At 43.6% G+C, this 26,281-nt stretch overlaps 1 protein-coding gene across 1 annotated transcript in view; it reads left to right on the forward strand.

Annotated features, from left to right (window-relative positions):
• Positions 1–12,359: 12,359 nt before the first annotated feature.
• The window catches only part of MSN (moesin), a 64,294-nt gene continuing 50,372 nt past the window's right edge, over positions 12,360–26,281 (forward strand). Inside the window, exon 1 of the mRNA XM_002930183.4 lies at positions 12,360–12,585. Coding sequence (XP_002930229.1) covers positions 12,574–12,585 — 12 coding nt within the window. The 5' untranslated portion in view covers positions 12,360–12,573. The remainder of the gene's footprint in view (positions 12,586–26,281) is intronic.

Here is a 26,281-nt window from a genome sequence, read left to right on the forward strand (position 1 = left end):
AAGTCATCAAGTGAGCACTCAAACCTAGGCTGGGATGTCAAATCATGTGACCTTTCTACTCTACTTACTGCTGACTTTCACCAGGAGAATAACGGGGAAAAAATAGTTGCTAAAAGGCAGGGTGCATCACCTCAGCAAGGAAAGGTAGAATGCTCAGGATGTAGTCTAAAAGAAGAGATAAGATAGTTCCAGTGTATGAGACATTGTGTGTAAGGATGTGGCGATTCTAATTCTAGCTCTTATACTCACTAGCTTGTGCGACCTTGGGGAGGGCTCATACCTTCTCTGAGCCTTTTCATAGTAGGGCTAGGAATCTCTACCTTGAGAAAGCAAGGAGTAGGGGCGCCTGGGTGGTGCAGTCGTTAAGCGTCTGCCTTCAGCTCAGGGTGTGATCCCAAGATTTTGTGATCGAGCCCCACATCAGGCTCCTCTGCTAGGAGCCTGCTTCTTCCTCTCCCACTCACCCTTCTTGTGTTCCCTCTCTCACTGGCTCTTTCTCTCTGTCAAATAAAAAAAAAAAGAAAGCAAAGAGTAAATGAGATAATAAGACATAACGTGTGAAAAAACAGATCATCACCACCACTGCAAATAGCTCCTATCATGGCACATAGCAGGTGCTCCAGAAAAGGTTCTTGGTTGAAAATCAGCATCTGTATATATGAAAGTATGAAAAAGAACATCTGTCATTATGGTCTAATGAAGAGTGTAGTAATTTTCTGATTACTGTAATAAATCACTACACATTTAGTGGCTTAAAACAACACTAATTTATTTTCTTAAAATTATGGAGGTTGGAAGTCTAAAATGGGTTAGCAGGGCTGCATTCCTTCTGGAGACCAGGGGAACATTCATTTCCTTCCCTTTTCCAGTTTCTTGAGACTTCCTGCATTCCTTGGCTGTAGATAATCTCCATCTCAAGGTTAGCTGATTAGGAACCTTAATTCCATCTGCAATCTTGACTCCTGTTTGTTATGTAATATAACACATCCATTGGTCTGGGAATTAGGATGTGGACATCTCTGGTGGGACCATTATTCTTAGTCTGCCTACTATAAGAAGGTAGGTATTAAACAAGTAAATACATAGATAAAATACATTGTTGCAAACTACAGTTAATGCTGTGAGGAAGACAAATCTCTGAGATTGAGAATAAAGGTGTTTTTTTTTTTCTGGGAGGAGGGTAGAGCACATTCTATTTTAGAAAGAATGGTTAAGGATAAGAGTTATATTTAAGCTGAGACCTAAAGGAAGGGAAGGAGCCAGCCATGCAAATAACCAGAGGAAGAGTGTCCCAGGAAGAGTGTACCAGTCAGAAGGAACAGCATCTGCAGAGACCCTAGAATAGCAAAAGTATGACACTGAACAGGAAGTAGAAGTATCCCATGTCCAGCCTTGCACGGGGACTGGGAAAATTCAGGTAGGAGCAGAACACCTTGTAGAAGTAAAGAAGATGATAAATGAGTAAATGTAATGAGGTAAAGTGATTTCATTACCTCCATCTCCATATAATCTATGAGGACAGAGACTTTAGGGATAAGAAGCAGCCCCCCTAGACCAGCAGGCAACCCCATGGCCCCTGGGGTATACTGTGCTGATCCAGCTCCCTAGAAAATGGAAATGGCCAGAGTGTGGAGCGCCAGAGGGCCAGTACACCTGCAGCTCTCGGACACAGCCAGTCAGTGGGTGGATCCAGACAGAGTCTTTTGCCCAGGAAACCAGGATGATCTCATCTCCATTACAAACACCATCAATCAGGAAAGCCTGGAGCTGTGGCAAGTTTCTGGGGGATGAGAAGAAAATGCAAGCCATACTTTTGACATTAGGAGCTTTTGTTGCAGATATGGAACTCATGCCGCAAGAGGAATAAGATTTCTCCAGTTTCCAGATCAGTTGCTGGACAAAAGAAGCCCACATTTCTCCTGGGTCTCAGATCCTGCCCTGAGCCATGGTAGATAGCCTGTCTGGGTTTTCTCTTAGCAGAGAGATCCAAAAACCAGCCTCTGTATTTCTTTTTCTTCCCTGAGAATAATTCAGCTTCTGTTTTTAGGAGATATCGCCAAGCAATAGAACTATAGGACCTTTTGTTTTTTAACTCACTTGCTTGATCTTTATTGTTCTTGAGTCTGGAGACCCAGCAGAAGAACACTAGCCTGGGAATCATGGGAGCTAGGTTTTTCCCAGAGCAATTTCATTTGCTCCTCTTGGCCTTAGTTTCCTTACATATAAAATGGGACGTGTAACCTAGACGATGGATAAAAGTGTGATATTCTAGGATTCTGATTTCTGTTTACATCCTTTCACAAGGTGGGGTTAGACAATGATGAAAGAATACTTTAGCTCTAAGATTCAGTGTTTACAGGGCTTTCTCTCTGGGCTCTCTTTCTTCTCCTAAACGTTCTGACACAGAAAAATTAGCTGGATATCTTTGAGCCCAGTCATCTGGCAGCACATTTGAGGTTTTGTTGATCTGAGGAAAGTAGAGTCAGATCACTCAGCCTCTAATCTCAAAGCCTTGGAGAAAGGGGTGCTGAGGGGTTGGGTGTGAGAGGAAGTGGAGAACAGCTCCTCCTCTTCCCCTGAGGCATTACACGTGCCAGCAACATATCCTCTGGAGCCACTGGAGAGGTCCAGGAACACATGATGTATTTGGTTCTGAGGGACATGTCAAACTTGGTGGAAAGCCCTTCCTTTTCCTCACTGAGACATAGCTGCATATGGGCTCTCATCTTCATGTACACACATGGCTGGGTTGAACATAAGCAAAGTGCTTTCAAGGGGGTGAGAAGAAGAGGAAGGGCTCTCAAAACATATTTTGAGACCTGTATTTCTCAGATAAAAGAATGCTAGAATGTTTTCTGGTCTATGACTAGGGGTTAAGTAATGAGAAAAAGAGTCATATAGAGAATACACACATGACCAAACAGGTACATCTAAACCCAGGAGCACCCTGGAACCTATGTTTCCACCCACATAGCTATGATCATCCTTTTTCCATATGTAAGCACTTTATGGTTTGCAAAAATGCTTCTCATGTTCAACCTTATATATCCTTTTGACAACAATCCTGGGAGGTATCAGTGATTATTACCTCAGTTTTTACAGATGAGAAAACTTAGGCTTGGGGCTAATCAATTGATTTGCATTAATTTTTTTGACCAATAAATGACAAAACAGAGGCTAAAAACAGGTCTTCTGGTTCCAAATGCAGTGTTCTTTATATTATCTTATGCTGCATTCTAAGTGACACTTTCTTTCCCTCATGCATATACAAAAAAAATCATGCAGATATCCAGATGCATACACACACACACACACACACACACACACACACGAATCAACCATATACAACTCTAGCCATCAGCAGAAGGTATTGAGTAGTGCTCTTTGAGAGGCCTCAGTAATTGGGGAGGAGTCTGCTCAAACCTTTGAGGCATCCTCCCTCTGTTCCTTGTCCATTTACCTATGCTTTTTTCAGAGCATTAGAAATAGTTTCAATTGGCCTTGCTAAGATGAAGTCTTTGATTTTCATACCTCAACACTTAGGATGTGAGGAGTGGTAGAAAAAGCACATTATTTCCATAATGTTTTTTGTCTGTCTCTTGCATGAGGCTGGGAGCTCTGTGAGAGCAGTGGCTTCTATAGGTCTATATCCCTGGGGCCTAGTGCAGTGCACTGTGTATAGTAAGCATATAAACACACATTTTCTGAATGAATAAAATGAATGGCTGGATGAAAAATAAAGTCAGATGGCTTAGTTTCAGATTCTTGTAGTGTGATCATGGCCAAGTGACCTCACTTTTTTGAGCCTCGGTTACCTTATCTGTCAAATAAGGATTGATACCTATTCTAACTAAGATCTTCTTAGGAACGAAATAGATAATGATTTGAAAGTGGCTCTGTTTTCACCTGAGGGTTTTTTTTTTTTTAAAGATTTTATTTATTTATTCAACAGAGATAGAGACAGCCAGTGAGAGAGGGAACACAAGCAGGGGGAGTGGGAGAGGAAGAAGCAGGCTCATAGCAGAAGAGCCGGATGTGGGGCTCAATCCCAGAACTCTGGGATCACGCCCTGAGCCGAAGGCAGACCCTTAACCACTGTGCCACCCAGGCGCCCCATCACCTGAGGGTTTTTAACATTTTGGTTTCATAGATTCTTTTTTTAAAATTTTTTTTATTATAATATGTTAGTCACCATACAGTACATCCCTGGTTTTTTATGTAAAGTTCGATGATTCATTAGTTGCATATAACACCCAGTGCACCACGCAATACGTGCCCTCCTTACTACCCATCACCAGCCTATCCCATTCCCCCACCCCCTCCCCTCTGAAGCCCTCAGTTTGTTTCTCAGGGTCCATAGTCTCTCATAGATTCTTAAGAGTATCGGAATCTCTTCTTCAACATCCCAGAGTGTGGGCTCCTCCAATCTTTGCTCACACATCTCCAATTATGACTTCAGTACTTTTTTTTGAGGGAGAGGGGGGAACAGAGGGAGAGGGAAAGAGAGAATCTTAAGCAGCCCCAGCACTGTGGGGCTCAATCTCATAACCCTGAGATCATGACCTAAGTCAAAATCAAGAGTCAGACTCAACAGAATGAGCCACCCCATGACAGGTGCCCCATGACTTCAGTATTTATTCAGTGACTCTCCAGTTTTAGACAGATATGATAAGAACCTTCTTCCTTGCATCTCATTTTAGCTTTCTCTCAGCTCTGTCCTTTGGGGCCGTATAGAGCCCATCTGTTAACCTTTCCTTAATGTGACCATTCTGAAGTCCAAACACATAGAAACATCCTCCTGAATCTTTTCAAAGTCAAACCATCTCAGATCCTCCAACTGTTTCTCCTGTATCCTGGGTCCCAGGCGCTCCCCAACTAGCTCACTCTCCCATTGATATGTGTGTGTCTCCCCTTAAAGTGGCAGGACCACAGTATCATACAGTTCTTCAAATGGGGTCTGACTAGTGAAGAAGAAGACAAAACTGTCCTTTCCTCCTGGATTTTAGTCTTCTAGGCTTGAATTAACTCTCCTGGAAACCACAGCTCACTGCTTAACATTTATGAAGTTTATAATCAAGTAAAACATCAGAGCTCTTTTTTTCAATTATTTTATTTCATTTTTTCTTTTTTATTTCATTTTATTTACAGTGTTATAGTAGGTTCAGGTGTATAATATAGTGATTCAACAATTCCATACATCACTTCAGAGGCCTTTTTACCCATGCTGCTGCTAAAACACATCTTCTCCATCTTTTCCTCATGACATTAACTCTTTGGACTCTAGCACAAACATTACATTTTCTACTTTTAAGTTTTACCGTTATTTGGGCCTGTCACAAACTTTTTGGATCCTAACTCTATTGTCCAACTTATCTACATTCTTTCCCAGATTATTCTTTTTATTCTCCTTTGTTCTCTTCTTTCCCCTTCTCTTATTCTTCCTCCTCCTATTCATCCTTCTTTTTTTTTTTTACCATTTTATATAATTACAAAAGTAATTCAGGCTCACTGAAAAAATTAAATAATATAGAAATACATACATTCAGAAGTAAAAATTCTCTCCTTACTGTTCTCTCTAATGCCAGTTTCCTTTCTGGAGATAACTGTTATGATTTGTTGTGCATGTTTCTCCTTTTCTGGGGACTTACATAAGTATAAACACATGGACATTTTAATTCATAAATAGTATCATACTATTCATATTGTTCTGTAACTTCACAGTCATAGTAGTTCTTTTCATGGTAGTTCATGGTTTTAAAAGGTTGAACAGCATCTTGTTGATTGGATATACCATACCGTATATTGTATATAATTAGTACCCTAGTGATGGATATTTAGTTTGTTTCCCTTAATTATTACAGTATCACAGTAAATGCTCTTGTTGATTCTTCTCTGTGAAAGTAGAGTGTTTCCCTAAGGTAGACTGGTAGCAGGGCTGGCACACACACACACAAAGACACACACACACACACAGACACCACACAAAAGGGGGGAAAGAGAGAGAAGGAGGGGAGAGTGTTGTAAGTGGAGGGAGGAGTAACGAGATAGGAATAGGTGACTCTCTTCTATTAGTTTTGTCTCCTAACAGGAGAACTTAAGTCAGTGTAAGGGGAAACTTGAGCCATTAGAGAATTTGGACATAATACAACTTGATAGGCCTGCAGGGCTAGACATGAGAGTGGCAGAACCCTCTCTTCCCCGGGCCCAGCTGAGCAATTTGTCCTGAGCTCCAAATATATGCCTGGAAGTGTGTTGGGCTCCTTCTGCATGGAACACAAAATGTGATCCCTTTCCAGGAGCAACTCTAGCCCAGTCTGAAATGGAGGAAAAGAAAAAAAAAAACAGCAGTTGACAAGACAAAGCAAGATGTGGGAGGGAAGCCAGATGAGCATTGTGGATCTTGGGCACTACAGGAGATGGGGAGAGGCAGAGAGTACAAGGAGGGCAGGAGAGATCAAGGGAGGGCTTTGTGCAGAGACAAGAGTGAGCACACTATACAGTGTACATGTAGTGGGAGTAGCCTGGCTCCAGAAGAAGGGCTGTGCTGGGGAGGTGTGGGAGGAAGAGAAGGCTGCAAAGGTTATGTGTGTGTGTCAGGCAGAGGGGGGGTCACCTGACAACTCTAAGCACAGGTGATGGCTGCATTTCTGAAGATCACCATGGTGCACATGTGGAGGATGGCCATGTGAAGGAGGGCCGGGATAGGGCAGCCTGGAGGCAGGGAGACCAAAGAGCTGGTGAGGGTTGACCTAGGGCACTGACAATGGAGATGAGGGGGAGAGAAGCTGTGAAAGACAGAGAGCAGGGCTTGGTGACCGGATGGTAGGTGTCAGGCAGAGGGGAGTTAAAGATGATAACAGTGTGCACATGAAGGACAGTGCTAAACAGCAAAACCAGCAACAGACATAGAGCCAATAGGGAGGAGAGTTCCTAGGGAGGAAGAGGGTGAACACCCCTTCCAGAGCCTCATATAAAACCAGGGATCTGGGGGAGTGGACAAATAGCTCCCTTCTAGGTGTATTGAGTTGTGAACTGCACTGTGAGTTGTTCATGGAGGTTGCCATATGCTCAGCAGGCTATCTGGCCACATATGGTCTCTGGTCACGGTGGGGGCGGGGGTAGGGCTGGGGGCTAGTGACTGTATTGGGAGACCCCTTCTGCAGGGCTAATTTCATTTTCCAAGAGGACACTGGCTCAAATTGAATTAATATTGGCTGGATGGGGGTAAGCTCTTGAGAAGTTTCTAGCCTTTTTGGAGGAAAAGCCAGAGAGAAGCTCTTCCCTCTCACTGTGGGCCATTAGTATGATTAATAATAAATGTTTCCAGGCACATGATATTGGCAAGATGCTGTATCACCACTGTTTATTATTACCCACTCACTACCTCAAGCTGTCTTGTGTGACCACTGAGGTGTAGGGGTGATACGAATCTTAAAATGCATCTCTCTCCTCGGGTTTGTCTGGTCACAGGTCAGGTTGCGGAAAGAATGTGGACTTTGGACTCATAAAACCTTGTCCCAAATCCCTGTGCCACCATCAACAAACTGTGTGACTTTCGGATAAGTCACTTCACTCCTCAAAGCTTCAAACTCCTTGTTTCTACCTCTAAGGTTTCTTGCTAGATATTGAAATGTCCTCCTCACTGCTTATCACACAATAGATGCCTCATTAATGGTATTTTCTCCACTTTCACCCAAACCCTAGCTTTTGCTTCCAAGAAGTGGATAGAAGATGCTTAAAAGCAGTATTTCTTTACTGCTGAAGTATACTGTACTCATAGCCATATTGTAAAAGGAGGACCTATTTTCTTTGGGGAGATAGCAGTATATTCTTTTGCTTATTCTCTTGTTTGTGTAATGGTACAGCTAGCCTGGTGCTTGGTTACTGACCCAGAGGAAGGACTAGAGAGAAAAGGCCTCAGAGTGTGTGGTCTCAAGCTAATGTTTGCTCTCATATCTGCCACATTTCTCTTTAATGAACTGGGAAGGGGTGCCTGGGTGGTTCAGTTGGTTAAGCGTCAGACTCTTGATCTCAGCTTAGGTCTTGATCTCAAGATGGTGAGTTCAAGCCCCATGTTGGGCTCTATGCTGGGAGTGGAGCCTACGAAAGAAAGAAAAGAAAAGAAAAGAAAAGAAAAGAAAAGAAAGAAAGAAAGAAAGAAAGAAAGAAAGAAAGAAAGAAAAAGAAAAGAGAAAAAATGGGTAAAGGAGAAGAGCAACTTCAGAGGCTTAGTTAATTCCTTCCCTAAACATCAGCCAAGAGCAATTGTGCTGAGTGAAGCAGAAAAGATCTAATTTAGATGTAAAGAAGGACTTTCCAACAATGATGAAAATGAAAAGCAGCCCTCAAAAAGTTCTAAGTGATGGGACCTTTCAACTGTTACCATCCAATAAATGGGAAGGCGAGGGTGCTTCTTTATCCAAAGTATCTCTAGGATTCAGTACTGCTCCCTTACCAGTTCCTCTCTGGTATTGTCTCTCCTGCACTACTATGTCCTCTGAAGGAAAAATACCATTTAGAATGTAGAAGCTTCTTTATTGCAGTGATTTTAAATCCTAGGGGTGGGAGGTGATTACAAGTGTAATCTCATTTCTCTCTTGAGTTGGGCATAGGCTTTCACATAAATCTGCATTATGCAGTTCCTGATTTCAAGTTACTTGACTTTGATATCCAGACTTGCTGCTGCTCCAGAGTAGTCCCAGTCCGCCAGGAATTCCGAGCCTTTCCACTTGGATCCCACGTCTGGCCCTAAAGCCGAGATCCTTTGCATCTCTTATCCCCTGATTCAGATGCCCCCAGCCTCCTTGGGGCAGCTCTAGAATTTTTCTCTATCACCCTCTGCTCATAACTGGCCCTCACCTACCTTTACTGGTTGAAAAATACTTGCCTACTCCTCCTTGAACCTTCTGAATTCAGATCTTCTGAAAATCCAAGTGTCTTTATATATTTTACTTCCCTCACTCAGGGTAGCCAATATATGTTAGCCCTTATTCACATGTTTTCTCTCTACAAACAGTGACATAAACGTCGTCATATCTAAACCTAAGCGTGGGGATTACTCTGGCCACAGGAAGATTGAACTAACTCTCATTTCACATGGGATCATGGTAGGGAGTGGGGTGGGGGGATACCAGAAGTTCTGGCCATATAGGTATAAAGGGTTTTACAAAGAAGTAAGAAGCAATGGTGTGTTTCTCTGGCCATCTTGAAGAACAAGAGAGCACCTCAGCTGCTTCCACTATGTTTTGGAGATGGGGGGATAACTGAGATTGGTCCCTCCTAGCTAGAGAGTTTTAAATGTAACCTTCAAGCAATGTCCAGCTGCTTGACCATAATCACCATAACCACCTTCTGTCTGTGAAGTTGGAAGGGGGGACTACTTCCCTTGTTCTAGGTTTCAAAATTCTTGCTTGTATTATCTCAACAGTTTAACTGAATTCTTTGTCTTCTCTACTATCCCTGAATCCATTCTTTACACTTATTGCCTGATCTTGGGTAAGTTCTTTACTCTTTCTGATCCTCAGTTTCCTCAACTTGAATGGGGGCTGAACTAAACAGTTTCTGATAGCCTATGCTTTCTTCCTATTTCCCACCATTCTGCTCCCCAAAGGGCAAACCTTATCTTTTTCTCTTGGCCCCTCTTTCCATCAACTTCCTTAGCTCCCCCACCCTCTGATCTCCCTTTCCCTATTTGGACTCCTGTGCCCCTTTTCCCTTTTAATAGTGTGTTCAGCTGCTTGACATTCCCTAACCAGCTCTCTCTTGTGTGTTACAGGGGGTGTTGACATGGGACATGGGAAATGACACACAGGGGTTTCCACTCTCCAGAATAGATAATGAAAGTTGGAGTCTCCAATCAACTTCCCTCCCCCCTTTAAGCACTTATCCTAGTCTGAGGCTCTTGTGGGCTTTAGGAGAACATAAATGAGGGAACTGGTGAGTTCCTTGAACTTCTGAGAGTGAAGGGCCATGGTGATGTCAAGGAATGTGATTGGCTGCTGTTGCTATCCTTGCTGTTGAGGCTTTCTGGGGAGTGCTGCTCTTCCTTGGAGGGTCAACTCCTCAATTTAAGAAAATAGTTTGGGCAGAGAACTTTATTTCAATTCTGTAATACATCTAAAGTAATTTTATTTTTTAAATTTTATTTTAAATTCCAGTATAGTTAAAATACAGTGTTATATTACTTTCAGATGTACAATATAGTGATTCAATAATTCCATACATCACCCCATGCTCACCACAACAAGTGTACTCCTTAATTCCTATCACCTATTACACCCATCCTCCCCACCATACCTCCTCTCTGATAACCATCAGTTTGTTCTCTATAGCTAAGAGTCTGTTTCTTGGTTTGTCTCTTTCTATTTCTTTTTACTTTGCTTGTTTTTTCCATTTGTTTCTTAAATTCCACATATGAGTGAAATCATACAGTATCTATCTTTCTCTGACTGACTTATTTCACTTAGCATTACACTCTCTAGCTCTATCATGTCATTGCAGATGGCAAGATTTCATTCTTTTTTTACAGCTGAATAATATTCCATTATGTATATATACCACATCTTCTTTAACTATTCATCTGTCAATGGACACTTGATCTGCTTCCATAATGTGGCTACTGTAAATAATGTTGCTATAAACATAGGGGCGCATGTATCCCTTTAAATTAGTGTATCTGTATTTTGGGGGTAAAAATACACAGAAGTACTACAATTACTGGATCATAAGGTAGTTCTACTTAGAAATTTTTTAGGAACTTCCATATGTTTTCAAGAGTGGCATTCCTACCAACAGTGCAAGAAGTTTCCTTTTTTCTATACCCTCCCCAACACTTGTTGTTTCTTGTGTTGTTGATTTTAGCCATTCTGACAGGTGTGAGGTGATATCTCCTTGTAGTTTTGATTTGCATTTCCCTGATAAGTTGAGCAGGGAACTTTGTTTACCCTAGCACACATCAATGAATCTTGACAGTAGTGACAGAAACTGAGGCACACTGATTCGTGCACATTGTTGAGTTGGGAAAGCAGAGGAGCTGGAAATAAGACTGCTGATTCCTAAGCACAAATGCAAGGTCGGTCCTTATGCAACTCTACTAGACTCATCTACTGTTGTAGGGCTTCTACTTCCTTTCTTATCCTTTTATAATGTCAGAGTGGGAAAGGACCTTGAAAGCCCAGGAATCCAGTCCTTTCTTGTTGCAAAAGGGGAAACTCAAGTTCAGAGAGGGGAAGGTACTTCCCAAGGTGACATGGTGGTCACAGAATGAGTTAATGGCAAAGCTACAACTAAAAGCCAGGTGTCCTGACCACCCCTCTCAAATATCCATTCTACTTCTCCAAGTTGGCTCATAATCCTTGAGGTATGTGGTGCCCTATATTGTAAAGGATACTCGGACCATACCTGCACACAGTTGCCTATGGATAGGAGGAAAAAGAACTATGACCAATCACTTTCAAAGTAAAGCTCAAACTTATCCAGATAACTGGTACAGTCTTGAACTCTGTTGACCTGGGATTCTGTGACCTTGAAAGAAGTAGAATGATTGCTGGCAAACACATCTCAAAGACATGGACTAAGGGTGCATGCAACCTGGGAGATTATAGCCTTATCAGAAAGTAAATACACAAATCGTGAATGTGTTGGGGGATGGAATAAAGCATCAAGGACTTGATTTGAAGAAGGTGAAGACTGGGATTTGAAGGAAGGAAAATGAATAGAGGACAGATGCAGAACAGAGGTCAAATTCTGTTGAAAATGAGGATTTAGTAAGAATGGGGAGGAAATACGATGGGAAAAGGGATATAGAGGTCTACAGAAGAGAACAAATAAAGTGTTGGAGGAGCTGAGGCAGTGTAGCCAAGAGAAGAGAAGTTTCAGGGGGACATGTGATCTTCAAAGCTCTAAGGAATTATTAGGGACTGTAAAGGATGTTTGTGGTCACGGGGAGCAGAGCCGAGATCCATAGGGGAAGTCACAGAGAAAAGGAGTTCAGCTGCACACAATGACTTTCTGAGAGTCAGAGCTGTCTTGAGAGGGAACAGACAGTTTTGACAGGTAGTGAGCTTCCCATTAGTGGAAACTGGCAGTCAGGGCCGTAAGCCTCTGCCAGGGTGCCGCCCAGCGTCGGGCCCTGCTTGGGGGTGGGGCCGGATGGCCTGGATTTGAAGGGGAAGGGACTGTGAAAGGGGTGGGATAAAGAGTAGGCCTGTGTTGGGGGTGGGAGTCTCCCATGGAGCGCCCAGGCCCAGCCTGACCCCCACGTGGTTGGTGTGGCCAGGCTGGGCTGGGCGGGGCGAAGCCAGCGGCCAGCAAGAAGGCGGGCGCGAGGGCGGGGAACAGCACGGAAGCCCAGCCACATAAAGAAGCGGGCGACGCGACAGGGGCGGCTCTTTCCTGGGTGGGGTTTGTGAAGTCGTGGCCCGTTAGCAGGAAGCCGAGCAGTTGCCCCAACGCGAGAGAGGGACCCAATCCGAGCCTCCGGCCCCCAGAGTCCGTGCTGTCCGTACTGTGTGCTCAGCGCTGCCAGACAGCTCCTAGCCGAACTTTATCAACTCTGCCACTTTTGCAGCCACCATGCCTAAGACGGTGAGTACGGGGGATGTGCGCTGCCGCCCTGGGAGCTCTAGCCGACTCTGGTAGCCTCTTGCTGATGCCTAGGGGCTTGGCTAGCCATCCGCCCACTCAGAACGCCGCGCCCTCCGTTAAGGCCTGGGGTGGGGAGGGGCAAGAATGGAGTCCTGGTCTGGTGAGCCCTCCGGTGTGAGTGGGTACCGGGCTAGAAGTGTGGACCGGGCGGGACCGGCCTCTTTCTCAGATTCCAGTGTCCTGCGTGTGGGACGAGGCCGTAGGGAAGGTTCCTTGGGGGCCTGAGGTCTTCTCTTGTCACTGACGGGCTGTGGGGGCAGGGGAGAGGAACACTTCCTCCAGTTCAGGAATTGGCGCCTTTCTGGGGGCAGGGCTGCCTTGGTCCAGGAGGGGCCGTGGGAAGGGAGTAGGGAGCTGCAATGGGCTGATCAAGGTTCCAGATGTTTCCCACTATTACGGGAAGAAAGAGTTGGTGGAGGAGAGTGTTGTGGAGGGACTCATAAGGGGCTTTTTACTTCTACTCGGGGTCACTAATACTTCACTGGGAGGAGGAGGTCTGCTCTACTTCCTAGGGTAGAAGACTGGTTTCTTCCTCCTCTCCACCGACAGATCCTTGCCCTTCCCATTGCTTAATGGCTCTCTATCTCCTCCTATCCCCTCCAGACTGTTCTGTGAGGTGTGGATTTTCCCCAGTAGGGCCACACCTCTCTAGAATTGTGGAAGCTTCTAGGATTTGATCTCCACCCCACTGGCTGTTATGAGAAGAGCAGAAGCCGCCTGGGAGTGGGGCCTAGGGAGGCCGGATGCCCAGAAGGGAGGGGCATGGGAGGGGTGTGCCTGAATAATGAGTCCTGCTTGCTTTTGTGCAAGTCATACCAAGAGACTACTGGGGCCCTTCTCTTGTTCAGGAAGGCCTGGTGACCACCCTGGCTTGAGTCCCTAAGGCCAAGCAGCTTATGCTTCCGGACCCCTCTCCCTAGAGGACGGCCTGAGCCTTGTAGAGCTGAGATAGTTACTAGTAGCCTTGAGAATGTCTGAGGGTCCCTGAAGGAGAGAAGTGGGGAGCCTGGTTCTTTGGGTATATGCTGAATTTGGTTGCCATGTTGCTATATTCCAGTCTTTCTGTCAAGTCATTCTTGCCTTTCCAGAACGCTGCCTATTAGAAACACCAAGTTTTCAACAAGTACGTGCTTCTACATTCTCTATTTTTAAAATTGCTCATGGTTTTATGACATGGGGTTTTTCCACACTTGTCCCCTCTTCCCCAACACACATAAAGTGAGAGACGATGAATTTGAAAAGAGAAAGAGGGGGAAAAAAGCCCACTGTCTCCCAACATGGAGGATTATAATGATCCTTCCAGAGACTCTGAGTTTATCTCTCTGTGGGTGGTTTTACCTAAATAGATGGGTGGATCTCTGGGAACAGACTTTGCCCCATGACCTCTCCTCACTAGTGGCATCTTTTATCCTCATTTCTAAAATATCTCACCTTTAAATGCAACTTGATGGGCCTGGAAGTTGTCTCAAAGTTGCCTTAACCATCCAATCTCAGAATTGGCAAAGAAGATAGCCTGGTGATCCTTTTCCTGGGCTTGGACAGAGGCTGGAGAATGAGCTGTTTGAGGTCAGGCCTAGGGTACTGAAGGTACCTGAATACTGAGGGTATTTTTATGCAGATTGACTGAAACATGAATCAAATTGGAAGGAAAGGGCTGAATTCTGATAGTCTGAAAGCTTTGGAGAATTTTTCATGCTGTTCAGTTCAAGGAATGGTCAACTTTTAGGAGAAACAACTATATCATGCCTATTAAGAGCATAGAATCTTGACCTGAAAGGGACCTCTGAGACGGTCTAGTACAACTTTCTTCCTCTTCCTACCCCACTATTTCTCTCTTTTAACTAATGAGGATATTGGGTTTACAGAAAAGAACCTACCTAAGAGCATATGGTGACATAACCAAGGTTGGGGCCCAGGCTTTTTGATGCTTATCTCAATGACCCTCTATTCTGACTCAGTGATTAGGTTCTTGAAGTTGAGTCCTCTCTCCTGCCCAAAGCAAACTGCTTCCTGTTCTTAGGCCTCCCTGGTCCTCAGGTAAAGGGAAGTAGATAATTCAGACAAAGTAACATTGGCATTTGGTGGTCTCCTGGTGAGAGTTGGGGGTTTCACAAGGTGCCCCCTGTTACTTTTCTCATCCCTCGTCCCAATCCTGAGGCATCCAGGGGCATACACTAGTTCACTGCATGCCAGCTAGTAACTTTAATGGAGGAAGAAGATTCCCTATTTTCTGCTCCTTTGTCACTAGTTAGGCTGTTAGGCTATTTCTGGATTATGACAGATAGGGAAGGGTAGTGGGAAAATCAAATCCGCTCATTCATATGAACTATGTCTACAATCTGTCCAGGATTGGTTTCACTTTTACAGCCAATTTTCTCCTTTAATCAGCCCAACCTCCATTAAGTCTGTTTAAACATGCTTCTCTGCACGCTCTCCGTGCCAATTCTTGGATTCTGCCTCTAGTTGCTAGTTTCCTAAGTCTGCCAGAATGAAGAAGCTTACTAACTGATATTTACCCTTTCTGCTAAGACAGTTGTAAAAAAAAAACCAACAACAACAACTTCTCCCCTCCCTGCCCTCTTTAAATTGTTTTAGGTCACAAAGTCTTTGGGACTTTTTGATTCCCTAAAAAGAGATTGTTTTGAATTTTCAAGGTTTTCTTGAGTTTTTGGTTTGTTAGAGTTGAAAAGGCTCTTCACAGTGGTCAAGTGTAAACTTTCTCATTGTGTAGATGGGGAAACTGAGACCCACAGATAAGGAGGGGCTGACCTAGAATGATATAGCAAGTCAGTAGCAAAGCCAGGACTTGAATCTAGGTCTTAGAACTATCAGTCTTGGTAAAACCTTTTCAATTTGCTGGATTTTTAGCTCTAGCTCAATAGGTCAGTGGAAAGGTGATCAAATGACTATTGATGGGACCATCCATATGAGCAGATGTAGAGTCCACCTCCTTGAAGTATTTGAAGGCTTTTGGATCTGCATTCAGCTAAACTTTAACAGGGACTTTGTGGACTGTTTATTCTCCTGCCATTCCTAGCATTGCTTGAGCCACTCGAGTGGCACTAAAATGGTACTTTGTGAATAGAAGGCAGAATCTCAGTCTTTTAACTCTTGAACCAGCCCTTCCTACAGACTTTAGGGCAGGGCAAGGGATTAGGAATGGAGGTTATATGTGAGAGAGGGTGACTCTGGATCTTGCATCTCTCCACCTCTTTATTTCTCCAGTTCATTCAGCCCTTTGTGAAAGCGTAGATGATAGAGCAGGAACCACCTTCGGGATTTCCTTTAGGTTGTTCCTTGAATAGCCCTCTGGGCAGAGAGGGGCTGGTGGAGTAGGAGGACACTTGAAGGCACCAACTAATCTATACTTAGTCTTGTAGAGGGGAAAGTTGCTCTGTGAGTGGGTGACAAAGGCGGTATTGACCACTAGTCTGCTAACTCTCCATTATTCTCTAGCTTTCTATAACAATAGCTTTGTTTTAAGGGTGTTATTTTTACTTTTCTCTCTTCCTCCTCTCAGGAGAGTGCTTTACTGGATGGTAAAGTGATATTTAGAGGTCATCTGGTCTATCTCCCTGATTCCAAATCCAGTTCTATCTGGATGAGATGAGATGACAGCTACATTTATCTGAACTCTGTTCTACTAGTGTTGCTTGGCAACAGTCTGTCTAGGTTCCTTTGTATCTTCCTGGGAGTCCCCCTCACTGGAATTTCCAGACTCAAGGTCCCCAGAGGGGAGACTATCTGGCTATGGACACCACCAGGGTTGGGCTGTTAATGGCTAGAGTTGATGAAAATTGGCATTATAACAGGTTGGGAACAGTGTGTTTCTGATTTTTCAAAGATAGAACTGAGTTTATCATATATGGCTTTCCAAACTCTCACAATCTTTTCTCCCTGCTACCACACCCCACTCTTCTGCCCCAAAAGAAAAACAAAACAAAACAAAACAAAACAAAACAATAAAAAAACCCAGAATACAAAGGTAGTCTCCTTTGGGCCAGTCTAGTGGTCAAGTGGAGAGGTGGTCTTGTCATGATTGGCTGGTTTTGTTGTTCATCCTTCCATTTCATGCTTGATAGAGCTGAAAAACTTTTCAATTCCAGGTTCTGATTTGTGGTATAGGAGCAGTCACTTGAAGGGTAGCTCAGGACTCCATTGATTGGGGAAGTGGCAAGTAACACTGACCTGAGAACTTTTCTTCTTCACTTTCCATGTTAAGAAGAACATCTTCCCTGTCCTCCATAAAGTGATCTAAATGAAGTAAATATTTAGGCAAGTCCCTTCTTTAAGCTCTCAGTCTCTCCAATTTGTCATGAGGGTATGTAAAAGTAGTAAGTACACTCTAGGGACCTTTCCAGTACTGATGTCCTTGAGAGCCTCGATACAGCCTCAAGCCTCCCATTTCTATGTTTTTTTCCTTCAGACATTTTTTTTCTCAAAATTTGAGTGCCTTCTATGTACCAGGCAGTGTGCTAGGCTTTGCTGGGAATACACAGTTCATCAGCACTTGCTAGAATGTACCTTCTTTGTTCCCCTACACCTCTGGAATACTGTTTTTTCCTGGGTGCTGAGTTCAGAATGGAGTTTCTTGCTTGGGAATTGGTTTGTTTCATTAGTCGCTCTGACAGGAACACTGGCATGAGTGTTCTTAGCTGTTTCTTATTAAGTCTATAGAGGGGAAAGGGCTATGTCTTTTTTTACTGAGGAATAAGAAAGAAACCAATGACACTATATTGTGAAGGTTGACTGAAGAGCCTTAGACAAACACTGAAAACTGAATGGGTTTCCCCCCCTTTCTTTTTACTAGCTGCCAATAGCATATACCCCTTGTAGTTCTACTGAAATGCTAGGAAACTGCTAGGTTATGTTTCAAATGTACTTTCTAACCTTGTAAGTGTGGTAATCGGATATTGGTAGACTTTGAGGAGCTGGTGGGCATAAACCAACTTCCCAAGATATCTACTACCAGTGAGCTGAGGTACAACATTCCAAATGCATCTTCACTTAAGATGACCTCAGCCTTAAACTTCACTTCAGCTGATTGTTCTGGATGGCCTAGGTTTCTCACATGGGTGTTTTGAACCACAGAGCAAATGTCCTGGCCTTTAACTTTTTATTTCTACCTTTATGTTTTAGATGGGGACAGCAAAGGCCAGAAAAGGGAAGTGATATGAGTGAATTGTAATAAGGTTGGGACCAAAACCCAAATTGTCTGCCCCACTCCACGTAGGGGAGGAACTTCTCTTTTAAGACTTATTTATTTATTTTAGAGAGAACACGACCTGAGGCAAAATAAAGAGTTGGATGCCCACCCAACTGAGCCAACCTGGTGCCCCTAGGGGAGGAACTTTTAAGGTCTGCCTTCTAAATGGCACTTGGTACAGGGTGGTCAGTGCTTCCTAACTCTGTGCAGGGGGATGACCTGACCATAGTGTTATTATGGTCATGGGAAGAGCAAATCCTTCTGAGTGTGTAGAGCTGACCTCAAATGTTGTATGGAGATGGTTCAGGCTCTGACAGTGCCTTTAGGACTCTTTGTAGCACTTCCCAGGAAGGTAAATGTTTTTTGCATTGTTTGCAAGGAGTGGTAGAAAACAGATATGCATGTTGAAGGGAGGTAAAGAGAGGAGATTAGCCACATTTTCCTGCTTAAGACTGAGCCTCAACTGTCCTAAGAGTCTTTATGGAGTAGAATTATTTCTTTTCTATTCATAGCCAGAGGAGTCAGCTTGTTCGGGATCACATAAAGTTGGACAGGAGAACTTGGCTTTCCCAATTAGTAAGTTAGTGGTCTTTCACTAACTTGCCTATCTTGGAAGAACGACTCTATTCACCAAAGGGACACAGATTTCCAGAGAATTGGCTCTGTGGTGATTACATTAACAAGATGGCTGCAATGGAGTTCCCCTAAATAGCTTCTGCTGTAGCAGGTTTCAGTCAGTGGGTGACTCAGTTTTTCTGGGGCCCCAGAATGACTGTTTTCTCTTCCTGCCCGCTACTCACCCAAATTATTGCTTTCTCTTTGTCTTTTTAAAATTTTGAGTTCTGACCTCTCTGTATCTAATTTAATGTTCCAGCTTGACCTGTTCCTTGAATTAGGAGAACATATGGTACTTTTGTTAGTACTTTGGTGGCAGTATTTTCTGCTGTAGCAGCCATTTTGAATTCAGACTGGAGTTTCCTGGCCTCAACCCTCACTACTCACCTCTAGGTGTTGTAGGCCAAGCCTGGGGCAGGTAGAGAGCTAAAAAAATAAAAGAACTTTCAGGACTTCATAGAAAGAGTAGTGGGGAAAGCACAGACTCTGGAACCAGACTGCTTGGACTTAAATCCCAGCTCTGTGACCAATTAGTTGTATAGCCTTGGGCAAGTTACTTAACTTGTGTGTCTCATTTTCCTCAACTGTAAAGTGAAGATAATAGTAGTACCTATCTCATAGCGTTGTTCTGAGGATTAAATGAGGCAATTTGTGTAAAGTGCTTAGAACTGTGCCTAGTATCTAATAAGTTAGATGCAAATGTTTATTATAATTGTTTATGGAACTGAACTACTATATGCTCAACCCTGTGCTAGATAAGATGGGTAAGAAAGAAGGCAGGCAGTTTCATTCTCACCATTTATTGAGTGGTTTCTAGGTACTATTTACTATATGAGATACAAATAAATGAATGGAGTATACAATTGCTGCCTTCATAGATCTCCTATTTAATTGGATATTTAAGGCTAGCTCACTTAAAAACATTTTGAGAAAAATAAATTTTACATAGCATTCTCTGTAGATTTTGAGAAGGGGGTTTAATGGGACATGAACAGGGCTTTGAAGGAAGTGTATACTTGGGAGCGGTGGCTGTTCTGGGTGGGAGAGTGATGCGGTTTTGGTACGTGGACATAAACCCTAGGCCAGTGCTCTCTTGAAAGTGAGTTTGGGGGCTCCTGGGTGGCTCAGTTGGTTAAGTGTCTGCCGTCAGCTCAGGTCATGATCCCAGGGTCCTGGGATTGAGCCCTGAGTCGAGCTCCCTGATCAGTGGGGTGTCTGCTTCTCCCTCTCTCTCCCCTCACTTGTGCTTGTGCGTTCTCTCTCAAATAAATAAAATCTTAAAAAAAGAGAGAGTTTGTCTGAAATGAAGGAAGCCTTGAGGTGTTTCAAGGAGAGCCACAGAGTACATGCAAGCATAGATAGACCAAGTTACTCTTTGCAGGGTCAGTTAGAGCCAGTAGCTCTGAAGGGGTTTGTTGGGGAAGACTGCACCTTGGGTTTTCTAGAATTGGGTAAATTAACTGAAATAAATTTTATTGTCTTTATTGCCCATGTAGTTATTTTGTATGGCAGAGTATCAGTCAAGGCCTAATGAGAGAGAAAAGTTGAGAAGTGGGCATTTGGTCTCACAAAACAAAGTATAATTCCAAGAAATCCTTTCCTGGATACGTATTTGGGAGGTGACAGGGGTCAGGGCCTAGAAGGGGGAACAATGCATACCTATCAGACTTGGTCAGCATTTCCTTTCCTCTCGTTAGTCCTGGACTCCCTTAAATACCTGAGAAGGGGGGTCCCTGGGTGGCACAATTGAGTTCCTGACTCTTGGTTTTGACTCAGATTATGATCTCAGGTTCGTGAGATCCAGTCCTGCGTGGGGATCAGTGCTCAGTTCATAGTCTGCTTGAGATTCTCTCTTCCTCTGCCCCTCCCACTCGTGCTCTCTCTCTCTCTCTAAAATAAATAAATAAATCTTAAAAAAAATCTGGGAAGGATCAAGGCTTTACTTTTCTCCATAGCAGTGTATTTAGATAAGATTCCTGATTTTGCTGTCTCAGTCTAATCTGCCCCCTACCACTCCCTACCACATCCCCCAACCCCCTGCCCTTTTTCAGAAATCTCAGGTTGAAGGTTAGACGAAGTACACCAAGAGGTTCTTATCTGTTGTAGTCTTTGACTGAGGTTGACTAATCCGTGGTGTGGAATTATAGGGTGGGGGTTAAGGTAATAGTGTCATCTATTTGAGTGTCATCAGTTAAGTTGTACAGATCTTTGCTATCCTCAAGGGTGTTTTTTAAATCATTTTATTTATTTATTTATTTATTTATTTATTTATTTATTTATTTATTTATTTTAGGCAGGGCACGAGCAGGGAGAGGGGCTGAGGGAGAGAAAGAATCTCAAGCCGACTCCACACTGAGCATGGAGCCCAATGCGGAGCTTATTCTCAAGACCCTGAGATCATGACCTGAGCCAAAATCAAGAGTTAGACGCTTAACCGACTGAGCCACCCAGGCACCCCACTATCTTCAAGGGTTTTAAGTGAACAAAACTCCTCTCCAAACATCTTTGCAGATATACCTGGGAGATTAATAACTCAGAAATTCCCTCCTGAGAACAAATGTCACTTAACTTCTTTACCTTTGAAATTTTCTTTTCTTTAACATGAAACTATCAACAATATCAGAAATATGTAACCAGATTAGATCAGAGCCCTCTTCCCCAGGTTTCTTACTCCTCTTGAGGCATGGTGGATCTAGAATATGCTTAGTGAGCACATCTTGCATTTTGCTTCAGTGTTACACTATACCTCTCTGCTGGTACTTGAAAAGCTGCTCCAGCAGAGCCTGAGGGTGGGCCTGGGGAAAATCTCTTTCAGTTGTCTTTCTCTCTGCCATAGCCTGGGCATTTTCCTAAGGTTGGGAGTTTGCCTCCTGGCCTTATGCCAGTTGCCAGAGGAAACCAATGACTAAACGCTTCCTCCCTGCGACGTAAGCTTTTGGAACCTTTCCTGATGATTCCCTACCAGTCAAGTATGCCTTATTTGGCTATTTTCTCCCCCCTCAAATGCCCTTTACCACCTCAGCTAGTCCCCTGTTCTTTTTTGGTATAGGGAATGCCTTTCTCAAGTTTATATAGTGCCACTTGCAAACTTTTCTTTTTTTCATAATGTAGGGCTGGCTTAGAGCAGGTAGTTGAGGCTCTTTGATGGAGATGGGGGAGAGGTGGGAGAGAAGAGAGAAAGATGGGAGAGCTCTGGAATGACTGTGATTTCTCCACCCCACTTTCATTTCTCCCCATTCTTTTTTATCTCTCCTGGCTCTCTTGACCCAGTCTGGTCACCCTTGTCTAGCTTCTTACTTAGATCTCTGACAGCCTAGGGGTAGCCTTGCTTAACCTAAAAAGGCTCAGGGTGTGGGGGTAGGGCAGGGTCATCCTGGGCCTCAGCATCTTAAACCAATCCCTTGGAGTAGGTAAAGCATTCCAGTTAGTAAATTCTTTGTGTGTGCCTTTTGTATGCCAAAGCTTCTCACTTGGCTTTCCTGAGTTGAATGAGTCCAATGTCCCTCTGCCTCCCATCCTCAGTCCTAAGCTGTCTAGCCCTAGGTTAGAAGAGCTGAGCTTTTTGACATTTATAGCTTGAGGCACCTGTCTGAATGTTTTTTTCTTAATGCTTTTTAATAGAAATGGTGCAATGAAAAGAATAGTGTACTTAATCAGGGTATCTGTTTCTTAGTCTCTGCCTGTGCGATCTTGAGCAAGTCATTTCTTTCTTTTTTTAAAAAGATTTTATTTATTTATTTGACAGAGACAGCCAGCGAGAGAGGAATCACAAGCAGGGGGAGTGGGAGAGGAAGAAGCAGGCTCCCAGCAGAGGAGCCTGTTGTGGGGCTCGATCCCATAACGCCAGGATCACACCCTGAGCCGAAGGCAGACGCTTAACAACTGCGCCACCCAGGCGCCCTTGAGCAAGTCATTTCTACGGGCCATAGTTTTAGTATCTGTGTAATGAGAACATTGGCTTTTCCTGAAATTCTTATTATTTGTGCCCAGTCTTTAAGAAGATAGTAAGGCTTCTTGGAAAGTGTAACAGAACAGAGAGCAGTGATTATTTGGAGAAGTTGCCCTCTCTTTACAATGACATTGGGAACATTATTTTTCCCCCCAGCTATCCATGTGTAAGTAACCCTCTTTATTTCAGTGAACTCTGCTTAGAGGTCTTGGATCCACCTACCACAGAGCTCACTGTGGGCATCCTGGCTTGGAGAGACAACTGTTGACTAAGTGCCTTGGGTGGGGCCTTGGAGTCCAGCCTGCAAACCACAATTGCTGGTTATTTTGGGTCATTGGTGACTCCAGGAAGAATAGAAGACCCTGGGATTGGTCATTGTTCCAGCAGGGAAGGGAGAGACTAAGAAACAAACCAAAACTGAATGCAAATGAGATTTGACTTCCTTTACTCCCTTCCTCCACAACATCCCTCTTCTTAGGGCTATGAAATTGCTTTTGGCCAAGTCTTAAATTGCTAAGGTCCCCTTCCTTTTCCTCTGTCTGAGTCACTGATATCTATGCTGCCCTTGGATGTGGAGAGCTAGGGATGTGGGCTTGGGAGGAATTTCTAGTGAAGGAGATTGCCACACACCTAGTTTGCTAAGCCTTCAACTGATCCTGTATTTTGTGAATATGGCTTTCTTTGGTGTTAGACCTGTATATCAAAGGAGAGTGATTTCTGAATTTCTCGTCAAGGCCTAATGGGCTGTTAGGGCATAAGCAAGTTCCTAGAGGTGATGTGCTCTTGGCTGGATTTGTTTTCACTCATCTTATTCTTCCTTTTTACTGATATTTTGTATAGTTTTTACTTGTGAATCAAGGATCTCAGGCTGTAGTTCAGCCACCCAGGAGTTGGCCATGAATTTGATCTTCACCTACCCTGAGCCTGAAGGGAGGGCATGATAGAAGTATTCTTGTCTTCCTTTGGGAACAAGTTCTTAAGGCTATTTAACCAAAGAAGGCTTAGTTGGGTAGAGCTGGGCAGTGCTTTTGGGTGGAAGATTCCTCCCCAACATTAGCCTGAAACAGCCTCTTGGCTGTGTAGCAACTTGCTGCTTTGTACAGCCACCTTGCTGTCAGCCTTTTCTTTCTAGAGACCTCTCAGGTGGTAGATTAGAATGACTGTTCACGAAGGAGAGTAAGCAAGCAGGTGGATGAGTGAGAAAGGGCGAAGGAAAGATGAGTCAAATGGAGGAAGAGTAGTTATTTTTGTATTTCCCCTTTTTATAAAACCCAACATGACATATGACAGAGTTTAGTAAATGGAGTAATCGTCCATAAATCCACCATTTTAACGTAGCAATTATTATTTATTTGTATTTCTTGTTATAGCTCATATATGTAATATAATTGTCCATGGTGCAGAGTATACATAAAAAGTACTACTACTTTATCCTTACTTAATATGTCACTAAAATTTTAGGTAAATGCTTAATTTTTAAAAATGAACACTTTAATGGTTTTATAAAATTCCATCCATTGGCTGTGCCATAATTTATCTTTACTTTTTTGGGTGTCATTTAGATTACTCCCAGCATTTGCCAGTATTTATAACACTGCAGTGAATGTCAGGAAGAGAAAATCTAAACCCCTTAGCATGGTGTATATATAGAGAGCCATTTGATACCTGGCTCCATCCTAGCTTACTTTCCGGACTTACCTCCCCACATGTATGCTATACTTTGGCTTTGTGGGATCAAGGTTTTCCAAGTAAGCCATATCTTTTATATCTTTCAGCTCTAGCATATGTCTTTTCTTTCAGTTTGAAATGCCAAGTGTGTCTTCCTCACCTCCCTCCACTCTATGTCACCTCCACTGTAAGCTTTCTTTAATACTCCTAGGCAGTATTGGTTGCACCATCCTATGTGTGCTGACTTCATAAGAACTTCTGTTATGATATGTACCATGTGGTGTTGCAACCATCTGTGCTCCCAGACTTTCTCCTTCAGTAAACTCATGGACTTGAAAGTTTCTAATTACCCCACCTCAAGAAGGGGCTCTTGTCCAGGTGGAGGTGGTTAGGAATGGGCAGGTCTTTGAAGAATGTATAGTCAGTGACAGAGAGAGAGAGAGAGAGAGAAGCAGCAGTAATGTATGCAAGGAATCTAAGAGTGTCGAATTAGAACCTGGTAGGACATACTAGGCACTAGTAATAGAAAAAATACACCTTGGAGAAGGGAAGGTGCATTAATACCTATAGGGCAGAGAGGCACCTGAGAGTCTTGTTGGCCTTGAGCCACCAGTACAGACTTCCTAAATCATTCCAAATCTCATTTTCCTATCTGCAATATGGAAGGAGTAATAGCACCCTACTTCTTAGGGTTATGGCAAAGATTTAGGCACTAATGCATCTTAAAGTGCTCTGTGAGATGTGGGGCACAAGGGAAGGAGGGTAGGCCCAGGATATCCCAGAATTTTTCTAGTTGTCCTCTTAAAGTTCTTTCCTATGTGTGCTTCTTATTAAGCCTCTGAGCCCAGAATGCCAGATGCTATGGTTTCCCTGAGCAAGGCCTACAGCTTGGTGCTTTAGTGGAAGGTATGCAGGGAAGTCCCATCTCCCCATTCACCTAAGCAGCATGGCTCCAACAGGCCCCAGTGCAGCCCTACTCATGAATAGCCCCAAGTGGCTGGAAAGGGAGGCGCCACCTTCTCTCCAGCTATTTAGCATCAAATGAATGGTACTATAGTAGAAGGTTTCCTATCCCTTCAGCTGGAGGTGGAGTTATAGAAGCTGCAGTGAAGCTGGGTACCTTTCAGGCCTTTTGGGCCCAAACCTGCCTTGGATAGATGGACAGGTCTCTGTGTTTGCCACTGACTATATGTTATTCAAAGACTTGCCCATCCAACCTGTCTTGGGCAAACAGCTCATGGGGAATCACCCAAGCCAGATTCAAGGTCTTTGGATGCTTTTTCTTTTCTCCACATACTACCATGGCTTCTTGCTGCTATTGTGGCCATTTGAAAACCCCTAAGCTACCCCAGGATTTTGTTTTATAAAGGAAGTAAATTATATGAATCTATGGAAGATTCACTAACTATAAAATACAACAAGGGAAAGGGACTTGCTCAAGGTCCCATAGTACGTCAGGAGCAGAATCAGATCTTAAACCCAGGACTGTCAGGAGTGTGTTCTTTCAATTCTATCAGCCTATGTCACTAAGAATGTAAACTTCATGAGAACAAGGAGAATTTCCCACTACTCATTGTATGCCCAGTACCTGGCACAGTGCCTGGCATAGAGGAGGTACTCAAAAATTTATGTTGAATAGCTAGATTAATAGCTACTGTTGTCAAGTTGGATTGTCTTTCAGACTTCTTCGGCTAAGTCTACTAGAAAGCCAAACAACAATTCCAGTGGCCCACTGGAAATTAGCTAATGTAGACCCAGCTGGGCCCTGGCAGAATGGAGCTGAGTAGTGCCAAGTAATGGGGAGGAATTGTCCCTCTTGTGTACCTTAGAGAACCTGTTTACCTGTGAGTGGTCAGCTAGTTCACAGACAATTTCCTCTCACCTTTTTATGTTTTCACGTAATATTGGTATCATTCACACTAAGGGAGAATATTTGAATCAAAGTTTTTAGTGGATTCTAACAGGCAGCCATGCAAGCATTTCTATCTGCTTTTGTGAAGCAACCCACACTTTGGCCATAGAGTACATATTTGAAGCATTACCCAATTTTTAAATTTAATTTTTTTATGTGTGCTTCTCACTGTGGCATAGCAAGCAGGCAGGGCTGCATTGTATAATCTTAATCCTGAGAGGTATATGCTCCTGAGGTTTAGGGATTGAGTTGATTCCTATGCTCAGGGATGGGCAGGACCAGAGAC

This window comes from Ailuropoda melanoleuca, chromosome X (genome assembly GCF_002007445.2).
Source record: "Ailuropoda melanoleuca isolate Jingjing chromosome X, ASM200744v2, whole genome shotgun sequence".
In the NCBI taxonomy this organism is placed as follows: Eukaryota; Metazoa; Chordata; class Mammalia; order Carnivora; family Ursidae; genus Ailuropoda; species Ailuropoda melanoleuca.